The sequence below is a fragment of the Pseudonaja textilis genome, chromosome 1 (genome assembly GCF_049901715.1).
Source record: "Pseudonaja textilis isolate UNSWEBS1 chromosome 1, rPseTex1.2, whole genome shotgun sequence".
Taxonomy (NCBI): Eukaryota; Metazoa; Chordata; class Lepidosauria; order Squamata; family Elapidae; genus Pseudonaja; species Pseudonaja textilis.
This window is the reverse complement of record NC_141990.1, coordinates 315,756,426-315,784,044: the sequence shown is the minus strand read 5'-3', so window position 1 is coordinate 315,784,044 and position 27,619 is coordinate 315,756,426. Positions and strand designations below refer to the sequence as shown.

The window sequence follows — 27,619 nt, the reverse complement described above, 5'->3', positions numbered from 1 at the left end:
CTAGAAATCTACAGGGGATACACTAACAATTACTGTACTTCTGATGGTTGTAAGGAAAAGCAAGTTTCTTTCCTTGTAGCAATAGCTTCTCATACCCCCAATTGGGAAAAAAGAACATTCTTGTATTTCTTGTCATGTCCAGAGCAGATGGAGTCATGCTGAAGTTGTGAATTTGACCTCCATGAACCAATATTTGATGGGCTGTCACAGAGAAAAGTCTGTCAACCTCTTCTCTAAAGCACCTGAAGGCAGGAGGAGAAGTAATGGATTGAACCTTATCAAGGAGTGATCCAACTGGAACTAAGGAGAAATGTCCTGACAGGACAATAGAATAGAATAGAATAGAATAGAATAGAATAGAATAGAATAGAAGAGAAGAGAAGAGAAGAGAAGAGAAGAGAAGAGAAGAGAAGAGAAGAGAAGAGAAGAGAACAGAGGAAGGAGAGGAGACAATTTTATTTATTTATTTATTTGTTTGTTTGTTTGTTTGTTTTGTTGATTTCTTTATTTTTGTCAATTGCTTACAAGATAATAGGTATCAGTAAAAACATAGTTTTGAATACATGAGATAGATACTTATAAGAAAAATAAAAAGAAACAATAGGAAAGGGATGGTAGGCACGTTAGTGCACTTATGCATGCTCCCTACAAGCCTCTTAGGAAAGGGGTGAGGTCAATAGTAGACAGTCTAAGGTTAAATTTGGGGGGGTTGGAGAAGAAACCACAGAGCCACGTAGAGTATTCCAGACTGTTATGTCCCCGGGACTGACACAAGTTCCCCATCAGGTCCGTTCCTCCTGCGGGGGCATCTGCAACCCCTATTGGCTGGCTCCCTTCGACAGCCAGCTATAAAAGCCGGCTGCTAGGTCGAGCCAGTCGCTGTTCGCTGGCAGGTCTGCCTGTTAGCATGCAGACGCGACAGCCCCCTTTATTCCTTGAATAAAGCATGTTCCTTGTAATGCTCTGGTGTGGCCTCCCTTTCTTCCGAGTTATAACATTGGCGACGAGGATGGGATCTGGCCAACCAGCAGCAATTACCAAAAGAGCTGAAGACACACTAAAACGCTGAACCGCAGCCGCGCCGTTTTGAGAGCTCGGTCAGTTGTTGATTGCCTAAGTGGAAGTGGAGCATGTAGCCGCTCAGCCTTTCAAAAAAAGCTACATGAGAAAGTAGGGCACTGAGAGCCTCAGCCGCCCAGCATTGAGCACAGAATTCAACCGCTGCTGTTCGGATTCTGTTGTTAGCGAAGTTCGGCGCTGCGCTCACAGCTGCCGGAATACATTAGGCGCGCAATTCGAATAGCTGTCAGCATGACGCTACAGCTATAGCCGCCTACGTCCTTGTAAGGGCGCGAAATTCAAACTGAAGTCAGTTACGGCACTACAGCCATAGCCGCCAAACCACATAGAGCGTGTAACCCAGAGAGAACCTCCTAAGAGCTGCAAGACTGAGCTAGAGCAGCGTTGCAATCCGCAGCTGCCACGTTATCAGGGCCGCATATTCCCAGTGAGATTGGTCAGTCTACCAATAGACTGAAAACCCAATATGAATTCAAATCCGGCGTTCCCGCCATTTAAGCCAGATGAAGACAAGTGGGACTCTTATAGGAACCGCTTCAACCACTACATCGATGCCATCGGTCTGGCCGATGCTACTGAGAACAGGAAGAAATCGTACTTCCTGAGTTACTGCGGGGCCGCAGTTTTCGATACCGCCACAGCGCTATTCGCCCCAAGAGAATTAAAGAGCGTCCCTTGGTCCGAGCTGTTGGAGACACTCTCCAACCACTATTCCCCAAAGCCATCACAGATAGCGAGACGCTTCGCCTTCGTATGAGGAAGCAAGCAGATGGGGAATCCATCAATCAGTATATGGTCGCCCTGAGAACCGCAGCTCTCCACTGCGAATTCAAAAAGTACCTAGATGACATGCTCCTTGATCAACTCGTCTGTGGAGTGAGAGACTTAAGGTTACAGAGGCGTTTGCTGGCCAGAAAAGATCTCAACCTCGCCCAAGCAATCGAAGAAGCCTTGGCTGCAGAGCTGGCTACCCAGTCAGCCGCTGAAATACAAGGGAGCGCAACCAAACCCAGTCCGGTCACGGTTCATTCCGAGGAAACGGTGAGCGAAGAAGACTCCACCGAACTTTTAGAAGTCCATCGTCTCAAGCCATTCAAACAGCCACAGGTAGGAGCTAGGCCTGGGAACGGCAACGCGTCTAAACACATCCTATTGTGCCTCTCCTGCGGGGGTTCCCATGCCAGAACGACTTGCAAATTCAGGAATGCCACCTGCAACAATTGCAGCAAGAAAGGCCACAACACACGGGCCTGCCAGGCAACGCACGTGGCTCCACAAAAGGCGTCATCATCTTACGCCCCTCCGGGGCCACCCAGGCAAGTAGAAAGTTGTTATACATGCTACCAAGCTAACCAGACTTTTTTGACACCTAATAAAATCACACTCTCTGTCCATTTAGAAGGTAGACCCTGCCTTATGGAAGTCGATACCGGGTCAGCGCTCTCAATCATCTCATGGAGCACACTCAAGAAAATACGACCCAACCTGTCTAGGAACCAGCTCCAGAAGAGTCGTCTCACCTTGAGGGACTATCAAGGGAAGAATATTCCAGTACTCGGAACAGGCAAGTTCCTCGTTAAATTCAAATCCTTTAAAGGCCATCTGCCTTTAGTGGTGGTAGATGGTGCCCTCCCTAGTCTTTTGGGGTTGGATTGGTTCCCCTATCTCGGCCTTAGCTTAACGGGAGTGCATGCTGTCTCACCTTCCGATATCAACTCGCTATTCTCAGACTATGCTGATGTGTTCAGCAATGAATTGGGTTGCTATAAAGGGACGCCCATTTCTTTTTCGGTGGACCCCCAAGCAGTTCCCATCCGTTTAAAACCACGCAGAGTACCATTTGCTCTGCGCTCTAAGTTGGACACAGAACTGGACAAGTTACTCAAACAAGGGGTGATCGAGCTCACGGATTTTGCTAAGTGGGAGACCCCAATAGTCACACCCCTAAAAAAAGATGGCAGTATAAGAATGTGTTCGGACTACAAGACCACAATTAACCGCTATCTACAGACTAGCGCATACCCAGTCCCAGTAATCCAACACTTACTCCACACATTTGAGCCAGGAACAATATTCGCCAAATTGGATATGTCACAGGCTTATCAGCAATTCCCTGTAGACGACCAAACGGCCGAATTGCAAACTATTGTCACCCACAGAGGGGCCTTCCGATGCAAGCGCCTACAATTTGGCGTTAGCGTCGCCCCGGGCATATTCCAGTCATTAATGGAACGGATACTGCAAGGCCTTCCTGGCGTGGTTCCGTACTTTGATGACATTTTGCTCTCAGCCAGAGACAGACCCCAACTTTTCCTCAGAGTCAAAGCGGTATTGGATAGGTTCAGACAGCATGGCCTCAAATTAAAAAGGGAGCAGTGTGCCATCGCCACTAAGCAGGTGGACTTTCTTGGGTATAAAATAGACGCCTCTGGCATCCACCCAGTGGAATCTAAAGTCAAAGCCATTCACGAGGCACCCACTCCTTCTTCCAAGCCAGAACTACAAGCTTTCCTGGGGTTGCTTAACTTCTATGCGTCGTTCCTGCCCCACAAAGCGTCAATAGCCAAACCGCTGCATCGGCTTCTAGATAAAAACACACCATGGCATTGGGGACCCAAAGAGGAATACGCCTTTAAGGCAGTCAAGTCGCTGCTCACTTCGGACGCTGTTCTGATTCAATTCGACCAGTGCCTTCCACTAGTATTAGCTGCAGATGCCTCACCTTTCGGGATTGGGGCTGTCTTGAGCCACAGACTGCCAAATGGCTCCGAAGCTCCAATCGCGTTCTTTTCCAGAACCTTTTCAACAACCAAACGTAACTACAGCCAAATTGACAAAGAGGCCCTAGCCGCCGTTGCAGCAGTCAAAAAATTCCATGAATTTCTTTTCGGTCATAACTTCGAACTTGTCACTAATCACAAACCACTGTTGGGGCTCCTCTTGGGAGAAAAACAAACACCGCAAGTCTTGTCACCCAGGATGACTAGGTGGACTTTATTCCTGGCGGCTTACTCGTACAAACTGGTTCACCGCCCAGGAAAAAATCTTAGCCACGCCGACGCCCTCAGCCGCTGCCCGTTGCCTGCACCCGTGGAGGACCCGGCCCCGGTCCACGCCATTTTTGATGCCAGTGAGTTCAACATCCCAGTCACCACTGGCGACATCGCCCTCCACTCCAAAAAAGACAAACTTATCGCCCAGGTTCTGGACTGGGTACAGAGGGGGTGGCCGGGCAATAATCTCTCAACTGAATTCTCACCATTTAAAACCTGCCAGCAAGAACTTTCCAGTTTACAGGGCTGCCTGTTGTGGGGAACCAGAGTGGTCATTCCGAAACCGCTGCACACACCCATCCTGAAGGCGCTACACGAGGGGCACCCTGGCATTGTCTGGATGAAGGCGTTGGCTCAGAGTTACGTCTGGTGACCGGGCATGGACGATGAGATCGCGAAATGGGTAAGCTCCTGCCGTCCCTGTCAGGAATCCAGACCAGCACCCCCGATCTCCACCCCAGCCAAATGGGAAAGTGCCAACGCACCGTGGTCACGGGTGCACATTGACTTGGCTGGCCCCTTCCACGGCAAGACCTTCTTGGTGGTCATGGATTCATTCTCAAAATGGATCGATGTGGCCCTCTTACTCACAACCACCACCCGAGTGATTGCCCAGGCTCTGACCCGCCTATTTGTTACACACGGTGTGCCTGACACCATAGTCTCAGACAACGGGCCCCAATTTATGTCCACAGAATTCAGCCGGTATGTCACCAACCTGGGCATCCGGCATATCCTAACGGCCCCCTTTCATCCCGCTAGCAATGGGTTGGCGGAGAGAGCCGTTAGGTCAGCAAAAGAGGTGTTAGCAAGATTCACTCAAGACGACTGGCACTCCAGGCTCTCTCACTTTCTTTTAAGCCAACACTCAACCCCATGTACTGTCACAAACAAGTCTCCAGCCGAGCTTCTGATGGGCAGACGCCTAAGGACAGTGCTAGATAGACTGCATCCCCACTATTGCCCTGACACACCACTTGATTCTAACAGCAGGGTCAGGAGTTTTGTATTACAGGACCAAGTGTTTGTCAGGAACTACGCAGGCGATCCACTGTGGGTACCCGGGAAGATCGTGGCCATCACCGGTCCGAGATCATACCGCATCCAGCTAGAGGACGGGCGTGTCTGGCGGAGACATCTGGACCAGATAAGAAGTCGACAGAGCAGGCATGCCAACGCTGACCCAGGGACTTCAATGACTCTCCAATCGCCACACCCGAATCCTAGCTGGGACCTCCAGAGTGACCAGTCTCCACCGATCAAGCCGAGGGAACAGAGGGTAGACCGGGACCGTCCACCAGAATCGCCAGCCTTACCGGCCAACGACGCAGCCGGGTTGCGAGACATTGACAATGACAATTTGACAATCCAACCCGAGGACTGTGGCCGCTCCCAGACTCCAGACCGGACCCCAAATCGGTCCTGCGTACCAGCAAATCCTGTTCCTGATTCCCCGAACACTGTACCACTGCGTGACTCGCCAGAACTGCACCGGTCCGGGCGCTCACACAAACCACCCGTTTACTTAAAAGACTATTCATGTTCGTATGTGGGGGGAAGGGGTGTTATGTCTCCGGGACTGACACAAGTTCCCCATCAGGTCTGTTCCTCCTGCGGGGGCATCTGCAACCCCCATTGGCTTGTTCCCTTCGACAGCCAGCTATAAAAGCCAGCTGCTAGGTCGAGCCAGTCGCTGTTCGCTGGCAGGTCTGCCTGTTAGCATGCAAACGCGACAGCCCCCTTTATTCCTTGAATAAAGCGTGTTCCTTGTAATGCTCTGGTGTGGCCTCCCTTTCTTCCGAGTTATAACACAGACATTGACCACTCTGTTGCTGAAGTCGTATTTCAAGCAATCAACTTTGGTGCTATTGGTATCCATTGTGTGCTCTTGTGTTGTTATGGTTGAGATTTTCTAGGTCTAGAATTTTGAGTCTCATGGCATAAGGTATTCTCCAGTGAATAGAGGAGTGGAGAACTCTTCTTGGGAAATATTTCTGGACTTTCTCAACTGTGCTAATATCAGATACACAATGTGGGTTCCAGACTAATGAGCTGTATTCAAGTATTGGTCTTGTAAATATTTTGTATGGTCTAGTTAGTAGTGTGATATTACCAGAGAAAAAGCTATGTAGGATTAGGTTAACAACTCTTAATGCCTTTTTGGCTATGTAGTTACAGTGGGCTCTAGCACTTGGGTCACTTGAGATGAGTACTCCAAGATCCTTGACAGAGTTTGGATCATCAACAAGGCCTTGACTATTCAGCCTGTATTTTATTTTCTGATTTTTTTTTTTTTGCCAATATGTAGGACAGAGCATTTATTTGTTGAGATTTGAATTTGCCATTTGTTTGACCATTCTGATACATAGTCAAGGTCTTTTTGAAGGGTAGCAGTATTCTCTGTGGTATTGAATAGCTTTACATCATCAGCGAAGAGAACACAGTTGCTCTTAATATGATCACAGAGGTCATTTGTGTAGAGTATGAATAGAGTTGGTCCTCGAACACTGCCTTGGGGGACACGAATATCGACAGGTATAGAATTTGACAGGACACTCCCAATTTTGACCATTTGTTGTCTGTTTGACAGGAATGCTTCTATCCAGTTATGCAGTTGTCCAGAGATAGAATAAGATTTTAATTTTAGGAGTAGTTTGTTGTGTACCACTGAATCAAAGGCTTTACAGAAGTCTATATAGATTCAGTGTATTTTTTTTGCCCTGATCGAGTTGTGTAGTCCATATGTTTTTGGAGTGTAAGAGTTGCAGATTACAGGATAGTTTTTTTCTGAAACTAAATTGTTTATTAGAGAGTAGGTTGATTGTCTCTAAGTGGAGGATAATGATGATTAATAATTGATTCCATGACTTTACAGGTGATGCAGCATTAGGAGATTGGTCTGTAATTTTCAGCTAGGCTGGGGTCTGCCTTTTTGAAGATGGGGATGGCTGTGGCTTGTGACCATAAGTTAGGAAAGGAGCTGGTCCTGAAAGATTTTTCAAAGATTATGCCTAGAGGTTCTGCTATGACAGTGGATAGCTTTTTTAAGAAGTAGGAACATATTCTGTCCCCTCCAATAGATAGAGAGGGTTTTAGATTGCGAGGTGCTTTTACAAAATTGTCTTCTGTAAAATCGATATGTATTAGATCATTGTAGTTATCTGTGGTTCGGCTAGGAAATACTGGGCATGATCCATTGCTGTTTACAAATACTGAGCCAAAAAATGTGTTAAGGATGTTGGCTTTAATGGTGTCGTCGTTGCAGTCTTTACCATTAGATCCTATCAGGGGTGGGATGGACCTTGAATGTTTTAGTTTGTTGTTTACAAAATTGTAAAAAGCACTGGTGGAATTGGTGCTTAGAAGGTTTTCCTCTTGTTTAATGTGATAATTGGTGCATTCAGTCTTTATCTGGTGGAATAAATATACTTATACCTATTGTTTTGTAAGTGATTAAGTCAAAATAGATAAATAAAAAATAAATCATTGTAGCTTTTTCTGTGGTAATATTAGAGTATACAAAACATTTGCTAGACCAATTATCAAAAAATTATTTATTTTATGTTCTTGATTTGGTTTTCCAATCACTTACAGGATAATGTGCACAGGAGTAGGCATGAGTGGAAATGCAGGAAGTAGGCACAGATGAATGGGGAGGTGGGACAGGGAAGGTAGGGATGATGGTGTGCTCTTGCACATCCCTTACAGGCCTCTTAGGAATGGGAATTCTTTTCTTTCCTTCCTTCCTTCCTTCCTTCCTTCCTTCCTTCCTTCCTTCCTTCCTTCCTTCCTTCCTTCCTTCCTTCCTTCCTTCCTCCCGCTCCCTCCCTTCTCAAGGTAAATTGCATCAAATTTATTTGCAGGAAATACGACTTCAGCAACAGAGTGGTCAATGCCTGGAATACTCTACCAGACTTTATGGTTTCTTCCGCAAACCCCAAAAACTGTAGACTGTCTACTGTTGACCTCACTTCTTTCCTAAGTGGTCTGAAAGTGGATGTGTATAAGTACACCAACGTTCTTACTGTCCCCGTCCTAATGTCTCCTTTTTATTCCTAGCCATTTCATGAATTTTTACTCATGTTTATACTTATACCTTTTATCTAATACATGCTTGACAAAATAAAATAAATAAAATAAATAAATAAAGTTGAGAGGAAGCCAGCATGAATCATCCTTGAGAGATAGGATTGTTCTCCTACCTCTAAAAGAGGACTCAGTTTGACTCCTGCTCAAGGAACAATGGCTGGACCACATCATACTGGACTATTTTGGTGGACACTGGATGAATCTTCCTTTCAGTGACATTTCAGGATTGGGTATTGGGTGGAAATGGTATTGGTTGCACATTTAGATGAACTTAGGAAGAAGCAGAATGAGGGCAGTTGCATCCATTCCAGCTCAACGTGGCCTCTTGGTAGTCTTTAAAGTCATCAACTGTCAAATGCTGGAAATCAGGTGACCCAAATGAATATAGGGTTATTGTATACCAATGATCTCCAGAAAAATCTGGTCTACTAGCAGTGAAAGCAAATTTGGCAGTAAATAAGAGTCAGCAGAATTCAAGGTGGCCTGAACTTAGATTTCTTGGAGACTTAAGATGAATGGAGCATTTGTTCCTTATATCGGGCTGAGCCTTGTCATCACCTACCTCAACCCTGTTTTCCAAAAGTATTGGCTCTCTTATTGGCCTTGACAGTCCTTCAGGAAGATGATCAGTGTTATGATATGTAGAGAATACCCCTTGAGAAACAAGGATATGCACATGGAAAAGTTTTTGAGGATAGTTATGAATAATTATCCAGCCACGCATAGATACACTTAATTGAGTTAAAGTTTAGTTTAAGAAATAGCACAGTCCAATAAATAGTCCAGGTCATATACGTTTAACAGTACAAAGAATATCCAATTACAAAGTCTTCTTACCAGTTGCCTTTGTCATTTACAGTAAACAAAGTTATCCAAATATAAGCACAACAGAGAACCTTAGATAGCAACAGAATGTCAGAGATACAGAATGTCAGAGATACAGAATGTCAGAGAGAGTAAGCTATGATCTCTAGCTCCCTCTTATGGAAATTTGCTACACAACCAACCAATCAGTATATAGTACAAATCAACACAGGATAAGGAACAAAATAAGAAAATTTCCTTCTCAAAATAATAAACACATGGTTTTTTCCAATTTAACATCTTTTATTAGGTCATAAGATGAAATACAAAATACAAAAGTAAATAGTAAACACAGTAGGGAGGAAGGGGGAGAGAAATTGGGGAAAAGCAAAGAAGAAACATTGTCTTCCATCTCCCCCTGTTGCAATAAAATAAAGCATTAACGTCAGACCACAACTTTTTGTTTTCCCATAATAATATAAATTAGCCATTTCTATAAAAACATATCAGTCTCATTGATAAAACCCAAAATCAAAGGTTCATTTTTTTCCACTTCAAGCTCACATGTAGTCTCCATATGGAAACAAAAGTACTTCTATTCTTTCCTTTAACCAAAATAGTTGATTTAGCCATTTCTGCCAATTTCATCAACTTCTGTAGCCATTCATCCATAGTGGGAATCAAAATGTCCTTCTATTTTTGTGTGTATAATAGTCTTGCTGCTGTATATATAAGATCCAAGTTCCGAGTTTTTTCTCAAAGTCCTCTTCCATTAAACCCAAAAGAAAAGTTTCTGGTTCCATTTTTATTTTTGTTTTAAGAATTTTCTGTATTATAATATCTTACTCCAAAATTTCTTTGCTTTATCACAGGTCAACTCACATGACTCGCACCCTAGTCAGCACTTCTTTCTTCTCCTACAATTGGGAAGAAAGGTATAGAAGCAGAGGCAGCTGCACAGACAACCTGAAGAAAAGTTTTTATCCATAGGGTTCCTGTCATGGCCCTGTTGGACTCTGACTTTGAGGGAGAGGAGGAACAGCTGACAGGGAGTGGAAGTGTGGCTCCGGAAGTTGTGGAGGAAACTGGGGAAGGAAACAGGCCAGCTGAGCAGTCAGAGGAAGAACCAGGACCATCCCCTCTTCATCCGAGGGCTTGCAGGGAGGAGAGGATAAGGGAGAAACATGAATGGCGTGGTCTATGGGGAAGGAAAGGGCCTTTGTTCAGGTAATTCCCCTGTTCGGAGAATGAGTGCACACAGGGAGATGTAGTGAGAGTAATGTTGAATAACACATGACCAGCACACAGATACACTGAATAGTAAAATGTAGATTTTACTTCCAGTAAACGGTCAAGCAAAGTCCAACAAACAGACCATGTCATACACGGTTAAAGCAGTCAGTTTTCAGTCCAGGGATAATCCAAATAACAAAGTCCTGTATCATAAAGAGATCACTAAATAGACTCACAGCAATCCAAGAAGAATGACGATTAGCAACAGTCAATAGGAAAATTGCAGGAATCAAAAACAGTGAACATCAGACCCTCTAGCAACAATCAACTCACAGCAACAATGGAACAGAAAGGAAACCAGGTTTCTGGCTCCATCTTATGGCCGTCTGAGGAACCACAACCAATTAAAATTACTGCATTCTGTTAAAGAGACAGTATTAAATATCTATCCTGGTTTATATATTTCCAACCCAACTGTTAAGTGACTATCAATTCCTAACATTCTCCCCTTTGGGTAGGACAATATATAAAATCTTACAGTTTAAGTCCATAATCCTCACAGCAAGTCTTATGCTTTACAGAGCCTTGGGCTTTTGTAATATGATTTGCAATGTTATTCTCTGACATGCAGTACTCCAGTTTAATCATTTTGCTTTGCACACATTGTCTCACATTTAAATATCTTAAATCTGTGTGTTTTGATCTTTTCTTTACAGTAAGATTGGAAGCCATCTGTATTGCTGATTGGTTGTCTTCATAAAAAACAATAGAATCTGTTACATCAATTCCCATGTCAATCAATAGTTGCTAATAAGAAACTAAATCTGTACATAATAGAGACAAACATGAGAATTCAGCCTCTATTGTTGATAAACTTAGATATTTTTGTTGAATAGACCTCCATCCAATCAACACCTTTCCTAATAATACTACAGTACCCGATGTAGATTTATGTGTATTTACATCTGTAGTGAAACTTGTATCAGCAAATGCAGTTAAATTTAGTTCATCCTTAGGCTCCAAATATAATGCATAATGCACCGTTTGTTTCAGATAAGACATGCTTAGCGGCTTGCCAGTGCATTTCAGTTGCCTCAGCATTAAACCTAGCTAATTGGTTAATACTGAATGCTGTATCTGGCATTGACCAATTACTCTATCTTTATCAAAAACAGGACTTTGTACATCACTATGGCTTAAGTCCTGGCTCATTGGTGTTTTAGCTGGTTTACAAAGTTCCATTTTAAAATTATTTAGTAATTGGTTAATTTTATCTGCCTGTGAGATTTTGTATCCTCCTCTAGTTTTATCTATTTTTAAACCAAGATATTGTTTACTTTCTCCTAACTGTTTTGTTTTAAATTTCTTTTTTAACAGTGAAATAATCTCAGTATCTTCTTGTGCAGTTTTGGTGATTAATGCTATGTCATCAGTGAATAATAGCAAAAATGAAATTATACCATCACTTTCCCTTTTGAACAAACATGGATCAGCCATGCCAGCTACAAAACCTATCATAGTTAATTCCTTAACTATACACTGATTCCACTCATATTCTGATTGCTTTAAGCCACAAATGCTCTTTTTCAGTCTCCAGCAATCAGTTGCATTATCATTTTTGAGACCTAAAGGTTTCTTTAAATATATAGTGTGTTGAAACGGTGCATGCAGATATGCCATCACTACATCTAAATGATTTATAATGTATTTCTCCTTAGCTGCCCACACTAATGCTGCTCATAATGTAGGTGCAAACACCTCATCATAGTTGTTTGCTGTCTGATTGAACCCTTGTGCTACTAACCTGGCTTTATAGGTAACAATCCCACCCACACTTGTCTTAAGTTTATAAATCCACTTACACCCTATAGTATGTTTACCTGGTCGTAACCTGACATTTTTGTATACCTCCAACCTTTGTAAGTATTTCAGTTCTTTAACCATTGCTTCCTGCCAAGCAGCCTGATCCTTAGCAGGATACAGTTTCAGTTCATTATAGTTACCAGGAACTGTATTCACTTGGCATACAACACTAGCCTGATATCTATCAGGTGGTCATGTTACTTGGATTGAATGTCTCGGTAATACAGGGCTTACTGGCAGACTCTCCTGTTCTTTTACTTCTTTGATGGCTATTGATGGTTTAATTATTTCATCATTAGGGACTACTTGGGTGTCAATAATAACATCATTGTTGGTTTCCTGTTCTAGTTTATGCCACCCAACGTTCTCAAGAAATTTAGCACTAGTGCTGCAGTAAATATTAGATGTGCCTTGATCCCAAAATCTAAACAATCTATGGTTGGCCTCGTAACCTATGAAAAAGAATTTCCTAGCTCTATATTGCCCTTTTACTCTTACTTGTGAGGTAATATGCACCCATGCTAGAGCTCCAAATGTGTGTAAATAACTTAAATTTTGGCTTTCTGCCATGCCAACAACTGAATGGTAATTCACCAGTTGTTATGTTCACCACATTGTTTAAAACATGGTTGCTACACATTATGGCCTCCCCCCACAGTGTTTCAGGCAAACCTGAATCAGATAATATAGTGCGAGCCATAGCGTGTAGTGTTTGCCCCCTTCCTTCTATAAACGACTTATGTTGTGGTCTGTAAGGTGCGGAATGTTTATGCTCAACACCAACCAATTTTAATGTCATTTGGAATCTATTATTAATAAACTCAGTCCTGTTATCAGTAACTAAAGTCATTACCCTATGTTTCATTTTTCTTTCTGCAAACCTTAGCCAATTAAAGAAATTTTGGGATGTTTCTGTTTTATTTTTCATTAAATAGCAGAAACCGTACCATGAGTAATGATCCATAATAATCAAAATATAGCAGGCACCTCCTAAACTAGCTTTTTTAGGACCAATTATGTCAGCAAAAACAACCGGTACTGTGTATTCACACTAACTCTCAGTTTTCTGAGCTTAGTATGGCCTGGGTCCATAACCTGTGTTGAGGTAATTCCCCGTTAGGAGAATGAGTGCACACAGGGAGACGTAGTGAGAGTAATGTTGCATAACACATGACCAGCACACAGATACACTGAATAGTAAAATGAAGGTTTTTACTACAGTTAAGCAAAGTCCAACAAATGGTCCACGTCATACAGAGTTAAAGCAATCAGTTTTCAGTCCAGGGATAATCCAAATAATAAAGTCCAGTATCATAAACAGATCATTAAATAGACTCACAGCAATCCAAGAAGAACAACAATCAGCAACAGTCAATAGGAAAAATGCAGGAATCAAAAACAGTGAACATCAGAACACCTAGCAACAAGCAACTCACAGCAACAACAGAACATCTAGGAAACCAGATTTCTGGCTCCATCTTATGGCCGTTTGCAGAACCACACCCAATTACAATTACTGCATTCCCTTAAAGAGACAATATTAAATGTCTATCCTGGTTTACATATTTCCAACCCAATTGTTAAGTGACTATCAATTTCTGATAGCCTTGATCCCTTTCATGGGCTGCAGCTGTGAAGACTGTTTAAAACGATGGAATGTACAAGGGCCAGTGCTGGAAACAAAGTGTGAAAATATTTCTAGTCTGTCCATTCTTATCTGAGTTTGGCATCCTTCCCAGTGTGTGTATTTTGATATCTGTGGATATCTTATCTTATTTTAAGAGCTCTTCAAGCTCTTATCCAGCCTTGTCTCAGTAATTGCTTCAGTGTGGTTTGTGTTGTTCTTTTCTATTTATAATTTATATGTATTTTGAGTATGAATGGAAGTTCTTTCTTTTCACAACTGTTTGTGTGGGAGTTGTTTGTCTCCAGTAAATGATATTTGGAGCTTTAAAGCCAAGTTGAAGGAATTATAGAGACTTCACCTGTTTTTGTGACTCTGTTGCTTGTGTATTTCAACCTGGGTCATCACACTGTCAGACTAGTGACTGGAAAATAACTCTAAAACAACATAGTATGATTGATTTGCATGGCTGGCGCAATGTGCAATAAGTTCACATGATGCAACAGGATTGTGTGTTTGTTAACATGATTTTCTTAGGCTTAGGGATTTTCTGACTTTCACTGTGAGTTGTATTCTGTTGGGGGATTACATGAAAGGAAGCTCAACCAATCTCATAGTACATATGTTGGATACATACAATACATGTAACCATGCAATATATGTAACCATACAATAAAGGTTTGAATTGGATTGATTTATTGTCCACCATCAATGGTAAAAAGTTGCTTCTTAGCTTTTACCCTTCCAACATTCATTTGAAATACCCGTATACATTCTGGATAAGTTATCCAGTTTTAAATGCCAGCAATATAACATCTTATTAAAAATTCTTTTAAATTATAGTGTAGTGTAAATTTTAAACCTTTCATTTACATATTACTGAAGCATCAATTATATCCAAAATTCCTTGCCCACTGAATTATACAATGTTTTACATGTTCACTTTCCAAATTCAATTTCAATAACATTTTTATAAATCTTAGTAATAATATATTCATCACTACCATGCAGTAATATTTCCAATTCAACTTTCATATAGGTCTACCAGGCTTGAAATATGATAGGTTACCATACATCCATCAGTCTGGTTTTGCCACCATTTCTTTTCTTTAAAAAAAGCTTCTTGTGGGGGATGGGACATCCAAAGAGGCAACTTCATCTAGAAACTTGTTTTATATTTATTTCAAACTCTTAGTATGGCACCTCTAGCAAAGTGATTATTAAAATCAACATTAACTTTAACTTTATTACACCATAAATAACTCTCCCATCCAAACCTTAATTCATGGCCCTCTAATACAAGGAGCCTCTTAATCTGGAGGCTCACCCACTCTTTTAACCAGGCCAGACAACATGCCACAAAATTCAATTTAAGGTCTGGTAAACCAAACCTCCCTCTTTCCTTCACATTTTGTAGTACTTTGTATCTAATTCTTGGTTTTCTTCCATTGCCATATAAACTTAGAAATATGTGAGATAATAAAAGGTTTTAATAACAAGTTTTCCTTCCATACCTGACTAAGGACATTTTGAAAATATGAAAAACAAAAGACTGACCCCAGGAATATTGTAAGCAGTTGCAGAACTTGATAAGGAATTCTTTTATGGACAAATCCCTCGTTCAAGTCATCGTTTATTAGAAATCCTATCACATTCTAAACATGCCACAAAGACAAATATAAATGAGGCTAATCCTAGCATTACTTACAAATTCTTATTTCTTACTATATTTTTTCTACAATTCAGACCAGGCCTCAGCAGAATAATGTAGCATTTGGGGAAAAAGATACAAACCAAGAGAGCAGCTCCAGAGGCCAAAATGAAGATGTCCATAGCCACCATGGAGTTCCCTTTGGTGCTCAGGTATGAAGGGAGGAAGGAGATCCAAACACTGCAAAAGACCAGCATGCTAAAAGTAATGAACTTGGCCTCATTAAAACTATCAGGAAATTTCCTAGCTAGAAATGCCACCGTGAAACTGACAAGAGCCAAAAGTCCTAGGTAAGAGAGGACAGCATAAAACATTACAGCTGAGTCTTGCTTACATTCCAAGATGATTTCTCCAAACAAGGAATGGAAGTCCAAACTAAGAAATGGGAGAAAAGTTCCCAGCCAGGTGGCACAAAGGACTGCTTGGATCAGGGGACAGGCTATGACAATGCAGTTGGTCAGTGGTTTTCTTAGGAGTTTCCTTGTCTTGTTCCCTGGCTTGATGGCCAAGGAGGCCATAACCACCATGACAGTCTTTGCCAACACAGAGGAAACTGCAAGGGAAAAGACAATGTCAAAGGCAGATTGTTGGAAGAGACAGGTGATCTTCCCTGGTTGATCAATGAAGAGGAAGGAGCAAAGGAAGCAGAGCAGGAAGGAGACAAGGAGGATGTAGCTGAGGTCTCAGTTGTTGGCCTTGATGATTGGCGTCATAATGTTTAAGAAAAATTGCCAGAACTACTATTGTGATCACTGAGAGGAAAAAAGTAAGAAAAAATAAAATATATCCCAGGGTGTCTTGATAGGTAAGGAAGTGGATCTCCTTGGCAATGCATTGGTCCTTGTCCTTGTTGCAAAATTGGTCTTCTGGGCAGGGTTCACAGTGAGCTGCATCTGAAATCAAAAGTCTTTGTCTAAGGATTTTTTAAGAAATTGCAATGTACATTATCCCTTGCACAAAGGTGATAGAGGTGTTTCCTTTCTGCAGGTGACCAACTCTTAAAAGGAGTGATGAAAGACCCCATGTGCAATTTATGGGGCAGAGAAAGAGCAAATCATTTACCATGATCCTGGTGATAGATTAGCCTGAGACAAGGATTCAGTTCCAGCTATCCATTCACTGTGCCCTTCCATGAGTGGCTTTCCATCTGGGGTAGCTGCCTGTTATTTCTCCTTTTTTTAATGAAACCCACAATAGACTGATAGATCCATTATCCAGGAATGCTAGTGTTTTGTTTGTGAGTACATTATCCCTTCCTTAAATTCTCTACTTTGGACCTCAAATCTGTTCATTCAGAGATTTTTCTGCTCCCTCCTGCTCTACCAAATTGACATAGATAGATGAATGTCCTTTCTCCCCGGCAGGTCTATTTCCTCAGAGGTTGATAGTGCTGATGGCAGGAGCATATTCTGTGTAATAAAAATTAAAGTTTGGACTGCACACTAAACTTCCTCAGGAAAGATTGGAAGGCTGTTTTTGCAAAACATTGTCAATCAGTCCATATGTCATTCACAAATATATCCATTCAGTAACTTAGTTCATTTTACTAGTCAGTTCTATATCCTTATCTGCTTGTAAAGATATCTTCTCCTCTGATACCTTTCCTTTTGAAGACAACGCTGAGTATTCACAGGATATCAGCACATCAATGAAATAGTCCTTTCGTTCAGGTATTCAAACAGTTGTAGCAAACAGTAGCAAACAAAACAGTAGCAAGCAGATAACAATCAGAGCAGAGAGAGCAAGCAGAGAGCAAGCAGGCAGAGAGATCAAGCAGAGAGAGTTACGTTTCTCTTACTGCCTTTTATTGCTGTTTGTAACCGCACCCTTAATTAGTTAATTACAAGCAGTTTTGTGCTTAAAGCTACAAGTTACAAACACCCAAACCTTGGTTTATATATTTATTCACCCAAACTTAGTTGGTGTATCAATGTTATACCCAACATTCTCCCCTTTTGGGTGATATAAATATATAATACCCTTACAATCTAAAACCATACTTTACACAACTCTCTTAGTGCTTTATGGCACCTTGGGCTTTAGTAAAGTTATCAGCTATATTGTCCTCCGACATGCAGTACTCCAGCTGTATCATTTTACTCTTTACAGATTGTCTAACGTTTAAGTATCTTAAATCTGTATGCTTGCTCCTAGTTTTTACTGCAATATTTGTGGCCATTTGAATTGCTACCTGATTATCTTCATGTACAATTATAGGATAATTTACAGTTAATCCCATGTCATTCATCATTTGCTTATACATGATTAATTCAGTACATAATAACGACAAACAGGAGAATTCTGCTTCCATAGTAGACAAACTTATATGCTGTTGTCTTATTGACTTCCAACCTATTAATGTCTTACCCAGCATTATGGCTGTTCCCGAAGTCGACTTTCTTGTGTCTCTTTCTGATGCAAAACTAGCATCTGCATAAGCACTCAGTATTAGTTCACCTTTTGGTTCTAGATACAGTGCATGGTGTAATGTTCCTTTAAGATATCTTAAAATTCTTTTTAATGCTATCCAATGACATTGAAGTGGATCATTATTATGTCATGCCAGTTGATTAATACAATAAGCTATATCTGGCCTTGACCAATTGCTAATGTATGATAAGCTACCAATCAAAGATTGATATATTACCTTATCAAACTTGGGACTTTGAGCATCCATTTTGCAAATATTCTGACTCATTGGAGTCTTTGCAGTCTTACAAAGTTCCATCTTATAATCTATTAGCAATTTAGATATCTTATCCTCCTGAGATATCTTAAAACCTTTCTGTGTTTTCAGTATATTCAAACCTAGATATTTCTTTATCTCCCCTAATTGCTTGATTTTTATTTTCTTAGCTAATGATGCTATTATTTTATTGGCTTCATCATTAGTTTCAGTAATCAAAGCAATATCATCTGTGAATAATAGTAATAATGATATTTTCCCATTTGTCTCCCTTTTAAATAGACATGGATCGGCTAAACCAGCTTTAAACCCTATATTGTTTAGTTCCTTTACAATATACTGGTTCCATTCATAGCCTGATTGTTTAAGACCATAGAGGCTCTTTTTTAACAACCAATAATCATTATTATTTTCACCTTTAAATCCAATAGGTTTTTTCATGTATACAGTATGTCTTAGTGGAGCGTTCAAGTAAGCAGTTTCTACATCTAGATGGTTGACTATATATTTCTTACTTGCTGCCCACACTAAAGCTGCCCTTAATGTTGCTGCTTTAAGGCTAGGTGCAAATACCTCATCATAGTCATTGGCATTTTGTCTAAAGCCTTGGGCTACTAATCGTGCCTTATGGATTATATTACCATCTTTTTCAGTTTTTATCTTAAAAATCCATTTGCAGCCAATGGGTTTCATATCAACAGGTAATCTTGCATTTTCATATACTTTCATATCCTTTAAGGATTTCAATTCCTTATTCATTGCTGCATACCAACTTTCCTTATCTTTAGTAGGATACATTTTTATTTCATCTACAGTATATGGAACTTTATTAATCTGGCACACTGTGTTAGCCTGGTATCTATCAGGCGGTCTAGATATTCGTGTAGTTCTTCTGGGAATTACAGGGCTTGTATGAGGACTTTTTTGAATTACTACCTGTTCCTGTTCCTCAGCTTGCTCAGCTATTGGTACTATTTCTTCCTTTATGGGCTCTATCTCTGCCTGTATTTCTCTCTTTACTTTATTCTTAAAGTTACAGGGATAATTAATAGGATTTCTATAGGATTCAATAATTACTTCTTTATTGTTATCCTGTTCTAACTTATCCCATCCTACGTGCTCTAGAAATTGGGCATTGGCACTACATAACACCTTAGATGTGCCTTTCTCCCAAAATCTATATGCCCTATGGTTTGCTTGGTAACCAATGAAGAATAATCGTTTAGCTCTGTGTTGCCCTTTACGCCTGAGTTGTGTAGGGATATGCACCCATGCTGGTGCACCAAATGTGTGCAGGTAACTCAGATCAGGCTTCCTGCCATGCCACATGGTGAATGGTATTTCACCAGTAGTTGTGTTAACAACGTTGTTCAATATGTTATTAGCACACATTGTGGCCTCCCCCCACAAAGAATCAGGTAATCCAGAATCAGTTAACATTGTTCTAACCATTGCCTGTAGTGTTTGGCCTCTTCTCTCAATAAATGCGTTGTGTTGTGGTCTGTATGGTGCAGATTTCTTGTGCTCTATTCCAGCTACCTTTAATCTATTCTGGAATTTGGTGTTAACAAATTCCGTACCATTATCTGTCACCAGGGTTATCATTTGCCGTTTAGTCTTTCTTTCTGCAAATTTTAACCAGTTGAAGAAATGTTGATATGTTTCAGTTTTGCTTTTCATTAGGTAGCAAAACCCATATCTAGAATAATGGTCCATAATGCTCAGTATATATCGAGCACCCCCCATACTGGGTTTCTTTGGACCTATAATGTCTGCAAATACTACTTCTAAAGGTTCTTTAGTTTTGAAACCATTTAGCCTATTTGCAGGCAATATTTTACTCTTATCTTCACAGCAGACATTACAACGCAAATATTTATCACAAGGTTTTAACCTTATTCCATCAGATAACTCTACTGTACGTTTTAGCATTTTAAAATTTACATGCCCCAAACACCTATGCAATAAATGGATACATTCATTATGAGGCTTTATATTGTTAAATACAGTCTGTGCCTCCCCTTTCTTACTATCATGTAATACATACAATGTTCCATTTAAAGCTGCAGTTACCCTTTTGTTATCTTTTTCAATTATGCAATTATTATCCTTAAATGTAATTACATAACCTAGTTTGTCTAATACTCTCACAGAAAGCAAGTTCATCTTTAACTGTGGTACATACAACATTTTTATATCCTGGTTTAAGCATGGACAGTATGCAATACCTTCTCCCTTGGCCTTGAGGTTCCAGCCATTAGCAAGTGATATATGTTGAGAGCTTGTAGACATTTTTATAAATTTTGTCTTATCTCTCGTGATGCAGTGGGATGCACCACTGTCCACCACCCATAAATCATTCTTCACATCACAGTTGCTAAACGTGGCTAGTTCAAAGGATTTCTTTGGCTTTTTTACATTCTGGCTTTTTTCTTTTCTGCAGAATCTTGCCAAATGTCCTCTGCCTCCACAATTAAAACACCTTTTAATTGTGTATGCTGTCGAAGATAAATTCTCTTCTTCCGGGTGCTTTAATTTACTTATTTGGTTTCTTTCAAGCTTTGAAGATAATTTCTCTTCTTTATTAGGTTTATCTTCTCTCAGCTGGTCACGTTCACACCTTCTTCTGGCTTCTTCTAATAGCCTGCCGGTAATCTCAGTTAATGATAAACTATCTTTTGGCAATATTTCTAAAGCAGTCACATAATCATCATAGCTTTGATGTAATGAAGACAGTATGATGTATACTTGTTGCAACTCATTAAATATAAGCTCTTTTTCTTGTAATTCCTGAAAAATGCTTTTCATACAATTTAAATGAGTTAACATGTCTCCATTCTTCTTAAGATGTGTTTGAAATAGTTTGCGTATAAGATATATATGAGCTCCTACACTGTCCCGAACATATATTTTCCTGAGGTTCTCCCAGCAGTTCGCAGCATTTTCCTCTCCACGGATATGGATGAGTTGCTGGTCAGAGAGAGTCAGTCCTATGATGCATAAAGCCTGCTCATTCTTTCGTTTATAGTCTTGTATCTTTTTGTCATCCTCTTCATCATTAGGATCTAAGTTAGTCACATCTGGTGGGTTTGTTATTATGTCCCACAAACCTTCTCTTCGTAGAAGTAAACTACATTTCATTGACCATGAAACATAGTTTGTTCCATCTAGTCTGGATATCATGGACAGATTTGGCAAATTTACTTGTGCCATTGCTCTTCAGATATGTAACTATTTAAAAACTAATGAAAAACAGTTTGTTTTTACAGTAATGTGCAACTCACACCAACTCTCACTGCTATATCCTGGTTAGTTAGACTGTGCTCACTGGGCCCATAACCAATGTTAGTGTTTTGGGGACAAACCCCCAAACAGAATGTGCAGCAGCAGTCAAGCCAGGCAGCCAAATGAGAGAGGAAGGGCCCTAGAGTTTACACACACTGATGACAAACACTGTTTGTAGTTTAAATAGTTGTTTAATCCAATTAGAGTTTAAACATTGTCAATCAGTCCATATGTCATTCACAAATATATCCATTCAGTAACTTAGTTCATTTTACTAGTCAGTTCTATATCCTTATCTGCTTGTAAAGATATCTTCTCCTCTGATACCTTTCCTTTTGAAGACAACGCTGAGTATTCACAGGATATCAGCACATCAATGAAATAGTCCATTCGTTCAGGTATTCAAACAGTTGTAGCAAACAGTAGCAAACAAAACAGTAGCAAGCAGATAACAATCAGAGCAGAGAGAGCAAGCAGAGAGCAAGCAGGCAGAGAGATCAAGCAGAGAGAGTTACGTTTCTCTTACTGCCTTTTATTGCTGTTTGTAACCGCACCCTTAATTCGTTAATTACAAGCAGTTTTGTGCTTAAAGCTACAAGTTACAAACACCCAAACCTTGGTTTATATATTTATTCACCCAAACTTAGTTGGTGTATCAATGTTATACCCAACAGTTCTTAGAGTGGAAATCCAAGTTGGACATTCATAAAGTCTTCCCTACAGCTATCCTGCCAGGAAGTGCTGAGGATCGGGAAAGACTCTGTGACCAGGGCAGTTTAGATTGGTAAACTGAAAGGTTTTGCTGGAAGGTAGGATTTCATGTCTATCTCATAAAAAATGACAATAACAAAAAATGACGTAATGAATGTTTTATTTGACATTTGAAGTCTTGTCAACCTGTCTTGTTTGAAATGGTCCCTTCTGGACAAGCAGCACACTGGTAGCAGCAAACCTTTTCACCTTCTGGAACTCTCCTCCTCTCTCCTGCATGGCACCTCTTCATGCCACACCTGGCAAAGGGCACCTTCGGAAACAGAAAACAGAAATACTTGAGATGACCTAAGCTGCATTCATTCTTTCCCCCATTCCTATTTCCTTTCCCTATTCCTACATGTACATTCAGAATCTCTTCTAAAGAAATATATTGCCACTGTCAATCAGAAATCAAGAACAATCCTGAGGTAATCTCAGTAAGAGAATGCATCTTTCTTTGTACTTGTAACATTTCTTTGAAGCCCACCTTTGTAGCCTAGACGATTCCATCAGATTTAATGGTGAAATCCTGGCCTGGAGGAGCCTCAGGATTCACTTGCCCAACCTTCATGGGGACAAAAGATTGATTGGGGAAGAGAACCCAATTGAGAAGATCATAACGAGCAGATCCCAGTTCATCTTCTGAGAAGGTGACTTCATCTCCAGCACTGCTATTGAACTGCATGTTCCTCAAATAGGAGAGAATCTGAAATAAAAGAGACCTTCAGATATTGGAGTATTTGGGCTAGAGCCACAAATGAGATGTCATAGCTTCTACCATCACATAATGGCCATCTTGAGAAGATGGGTTTATATTTGAGAAAATAGTTCCATCTCCTATTGGTGAACTGAGGAATCAGGTGTATTTAACTCTGAAACTAAAAGTTTCCCCTTTTTCGCTAGACGTGCTTTCCAACTCCAATTTGATCAAAATAGAAGAATTTGAATTCCACAATCTAAATTTAATTTTAGGCTTTTCCTCTTGTGACACTTGTAATATTTTCCAATAGTTCCTTCGCCCCAAGATCTTGTTAACTGTTAAATGAATGTTTGAAATTAATGAATAATTTCTATCAGAGCCATCGAAAATTCCACTGATTTTCTCTAGCTTGTTGTGAAAGGCTGCAGAATGCAGGGAGAATGGTTGATCTACTGGGCCATGTTTAAGGAAGTATCTCAGATGGGGTCTTAGATGAATTGGTATGGGAGCTTGCGGGCATTTAATCAGGAAGTGAAAAAATTCATATCGGGAATTTCCATTCTAAGCATCTGTGGATTGAGTCAAAAGCCTCAGAAATTACCTGCCATGACTAGACATTTGAGGTCCTCTTTCCAAGCCTCATGCCTCGTTCGAACTCTGGATCCATACATTGCATGCAAAGCATGTGACAGAGTATAACCAGCATTGTAGATATTGTAACTTTCTCCTTTCATGCTCCTTTCAAAAATGTAACTGGGCAGATTCTTGGGCAGTCAGACTTAATCAGGATTAATCTTCTTCCCTTTTTTTCCATTTTTATTAGTACAAGTACATCGGAAGAAAGGAGAAGAAACCAACACCCTAATATAGAGAATAAGTGGCACTAAAATGATGGTTACCCTTTAATAAAGAATAAAATAAGAATCACAAGCTCATTATATCTCCCACCCCAACAAAAAAACTACTTTTAGGTTCATCTTTGGCTTTTCCATGTGCTTTTGATCTTTGTCCACCCCATACTGTTTCCAAGAAAGTTCTCTTACCTGTGGGACCTTAAAGATGCTGAAGATGGAGGCCATCTGCCTTGAGGACTTGGCACTGAGACCACCAATGATGGAGAGCAGAGTGTCCTGAATATCACATTTGTAACCTGAACCACTTGGCCTTGTGAGGTGAGCATGGAGAAGCTGTTTCAGAAAATATATCTCTCCCGCTGGAGATGGCCATAGATGTGGAAGCCAAGGGTGATGTTGGGGAGCATCATCTTCCTGATGAAGATTTTGAGAATTCCAGTGATTTTAACAGCTTGCTAATTTATTGAGAAAAGCACAAAATGTGTACTACACTAGGACGGTGCAAATATTAAAAGAAGCATTTCTGAAAAAAGTCCCTAATTTTGAAACAAAAAAAAATCTGCATGTTTCCCCTCCACCTGAAACTTACGTAATATGTAGATAACGAATCAATGTATTAAAGTCTAGGACAGGAGAGCTTACAATGATTCCCAGGGGAAAATTCCCACCAATAATGAGATCACCATGCCTATAATTGGTTTTCCTTAAGTGGACATAATCCCTGAACACACAAATGGTTTGGAGCCTCTTTGTTGTAGATGGAGCCAGGAGCAAGAAGAGCAACAGCATCAACAGTAGCATGACTCCAGCCTGGTCATTCTTATCACCTTCTCTCTTAAAACAAAAGCCAAGGTTTATGCATAGACTGATTTGAAGGTTGCTCCTGAAATCTCACTGGAACTTTAGCAGATCAGACACCACCTGTGCCACCTGGATTTCCCCAGGGAAAATTTATAGCAACCATGCTTCCTCTTTACCTGTGTTTGGGCCATGACCATAGAGGAAACAAAGGCATATGAGTGCCCCAGTAGGGAGCTCTTTTCAAGACAGACTAAGGTGTCACATTCTGTCCGCCAGCTTGTGAACTCAGGTGTATTTTTTAAAGAAAGTTTTATCCTGGAAGATCTCTGTATCTAGAAATCCACAGGGAATACATGAAGAATGCCTGTTGTTCTGATAATTGCAGGGAAAACCCACTGTTAGTGTTTGGGGACAAACCCCCAAAACAGAATGTGCAGCAGCAGTCAAGCCAGGCAGTCAAATGTGAGAGGAAGGGCCCTAGAGTTTACACACACTGATGACAAACACTGTTTGTAGTTTAAATAGTTGTTTAATCCAATTAGAGTTTAAACATTGTCAATCAGTCCATATGTCATTCACAAATATATCCATTCAGTAACTTAGTCCATTTACTAGTCAGTTCTATATCCTTATCTGCTTGTAAAGATATCTTCTCCTCTGATACCTTTCCTTTTGAAGACAACGCTGAGTATTCACAGGATATCAGCACATCAATGAAATAGTCCTTTCGTTCAGGTATTCAAACAGTTGTAGCAAATAGGAGCAAACAAACAGTAGCAAGCAGATAACCAGCAGAGCAGAGCAGAGCAGAGAGGGGTTACGTTTCTCTTACTGCCTTTTATTGCCGTTTGTAACCGCACCCTCAATTAGTTAATTACAAGCAGTTTTGTGCTTAAAGCTACAAGTTACAAACACCCAAATCTTGATTTATATATTTATTCACCCAAACTTAGTTGGTGTATCATTGTTATACCCAACATTCTCCCCTTTTGGGTGATATAAATATATAATACCCTTACAATCTAAAACCATACTTTACACAACTCTCTTGGTGCTTAATGGCACCTTGGGCTTTAGTAAAGTTATCAGCTATATTGTCCTCCGACATGCAGTACTCCAGCTGTATCATTTTACTCTTTACAGATTGTCTAACATTTAAGTATCTTAAATCTGTATGCTTGCTCCTAGTTTTTACTGCAATATTTGTGGCCATTTGAATTGCTGCCTGATTATCTTCATGTACAATTATAGGATAATTTACAGTTAATCCCATGTCATTCATCATCTGCTTATACATGATTAATTCAGTACATAATAACGACAAACAGGAGAATTCTGCTTCCATAGTAGACAAACTTATATGCTGTTGTCTTATTGACTTCCAACCTATTAATGTCTTACCCAGCATTATGGCTGTTCCCGAAGTCGACTTTCTTGTGTCTCTTTCTGATGCAAAACTAGCATCTGCATAAGCACTTAGTATTAGATCACCTTTTGGTTCTAGATACAGTGCATGGTGTAATGTTCCTTTAAGATATCTTAAAATTCTTTTTAATGCTTTCCAATGACATTGAAGTGGATCATTATTATGTCGTGCCAGCTGATTAACACAATAAGCTATATCTGGCCTTGACCAATTGCTAATGTATGATAAGCTACCAATCAAAGATTGATATATTACCTTATCAAATTTGGGACTTTGAGCATCCATTTTGCAAATATCCTGACTCATTGGAGTCTTTGCAGTCTTACAAAGTTCCATCTTATAATCTATTAGCAATTTAGATATCTTATCCTCCTGAGATATCTTAAAACCTTTCTGTGTTTTCAGTATATTCAAACCTAGATATTTCTTTATCTCCCCTAATTGCTTGATTTTTATTTTCTTAGCTAATGATGCTATTATTTTATTGGCTTCATCATTAGTTTCTGTAATCAAAGCAATATCATCTGTGAATAATAGTAATAATGATATTTTCCCATTTGTCTCCCTTTTAAATAGACATGAATCGGCTAAATCAGCTTTAAACCCTATATTGTTTAATTCCTTTACAATATACTGGTTCCATTCATAGCCTGATTGTTTAAGACCATAGAGGCTCTTTTTTAACAACCAATAATCATTATTATTTTCACCTTTAAATCCAATAGGTTTTTTCATGTATACAGTATGTCTTAGTGGAGCGTGCAAGTAAGCAGTTTCTACATCTAGATGGTTGACTATATATTTCTTGCTTGCTGCCCACACTAAAGCTGCCCTTAATGTTGCTGCTTTAAGGCTAGGTGCAAATACCTCATCATAGTCATTGGCATTTTGTCTAAAGCCTTGGGCTACTAATCGTGCCTTATGGATTATATTACCATCTTTTTCAGTTTTTATCTTAAAAATCCATTTGCAGCCAATGGGTTTTATATCAACAGGTAATCTCGCATTTTCATATACTTTCATATCCTTTAAGGATTTCAATTCCTTATTCATTGCTGCATACCAACTTTCCTTATCTTTAGTAGGATACATTTTTATTTCATCTACAGTATATGGAACTTTATTAATCTGGCACACTGTGTTAGCCTGGTATCTATCAGGCGGTCTAGATATTCGTGTAGTTCTTCTGGGAATTACAGGGCTTGTATGAGGACTTTTTTGAATTACTACCTGTTCCTGTTCCTCAGCTTGCTCAGCTATTGGTACTATTTCTTCCTTTATGGGCTCTATCTCTGCCTGTATTTCTCTCTTTACTTTATTCTTAAAGTTACAGGGATAATTAATGAGATTTCTATAGGATTCAATAATTACTTCTTTATTGTTATCCTGTTCTAACTTATCCCATCCTACGTGCTCTAGAAATTGGGCATTGGCACTACATAACACCTTAGATGTGCCTTTCTCCCAAAATCTATATGCCCTATGGTTTGCTTGGTAACCAACGAAGAATAATTGTTTAGCTCTGTGTTGCCCTTTACGCCTGATTTGTGTAGGGATATGCACCCATGCTGGTGCACCAAATGTGTGCAGGTAACTCAGATCAGGCTTCCTGCCATGCCACATGGTGAATGGTATTTCACCAGTAGTTGTGTTAACA

At 40.1% G+C, this 27,619-nt stretch overlaps 2 protein-coding genes across 2 annotated transcripts in view; one reads left to right on the top strand and one right to left on the bottom strand.

The window, feature by feature from the left end:
• The window catches only part of LOC148128334 (vomeronasal type-2 receptor 26-like), a 31,273-nt gene extending 26,036 nt beyond the window's left edge, over positions 1-5,237 (bottom strand). The window contains exon 1 of the mRNA XM_087919782.1: positions 5,233-5,237. Coding sequence (XP_087775908.1) covers positions 5,233-5,237 — 5 coding nt within the window. The remainder of the gene's footprint in view (positions 1-5,232) is intronic.
• LOC148128328 (vomeronasal type-2 receptor 26-like) overlaps positions 1-27,619 on the top strand; it is a 343,174-nt gene that overhangs the window by 101,325 nt on the left and 214,230 nt on the right. The window lies entirely within an intron of this gene.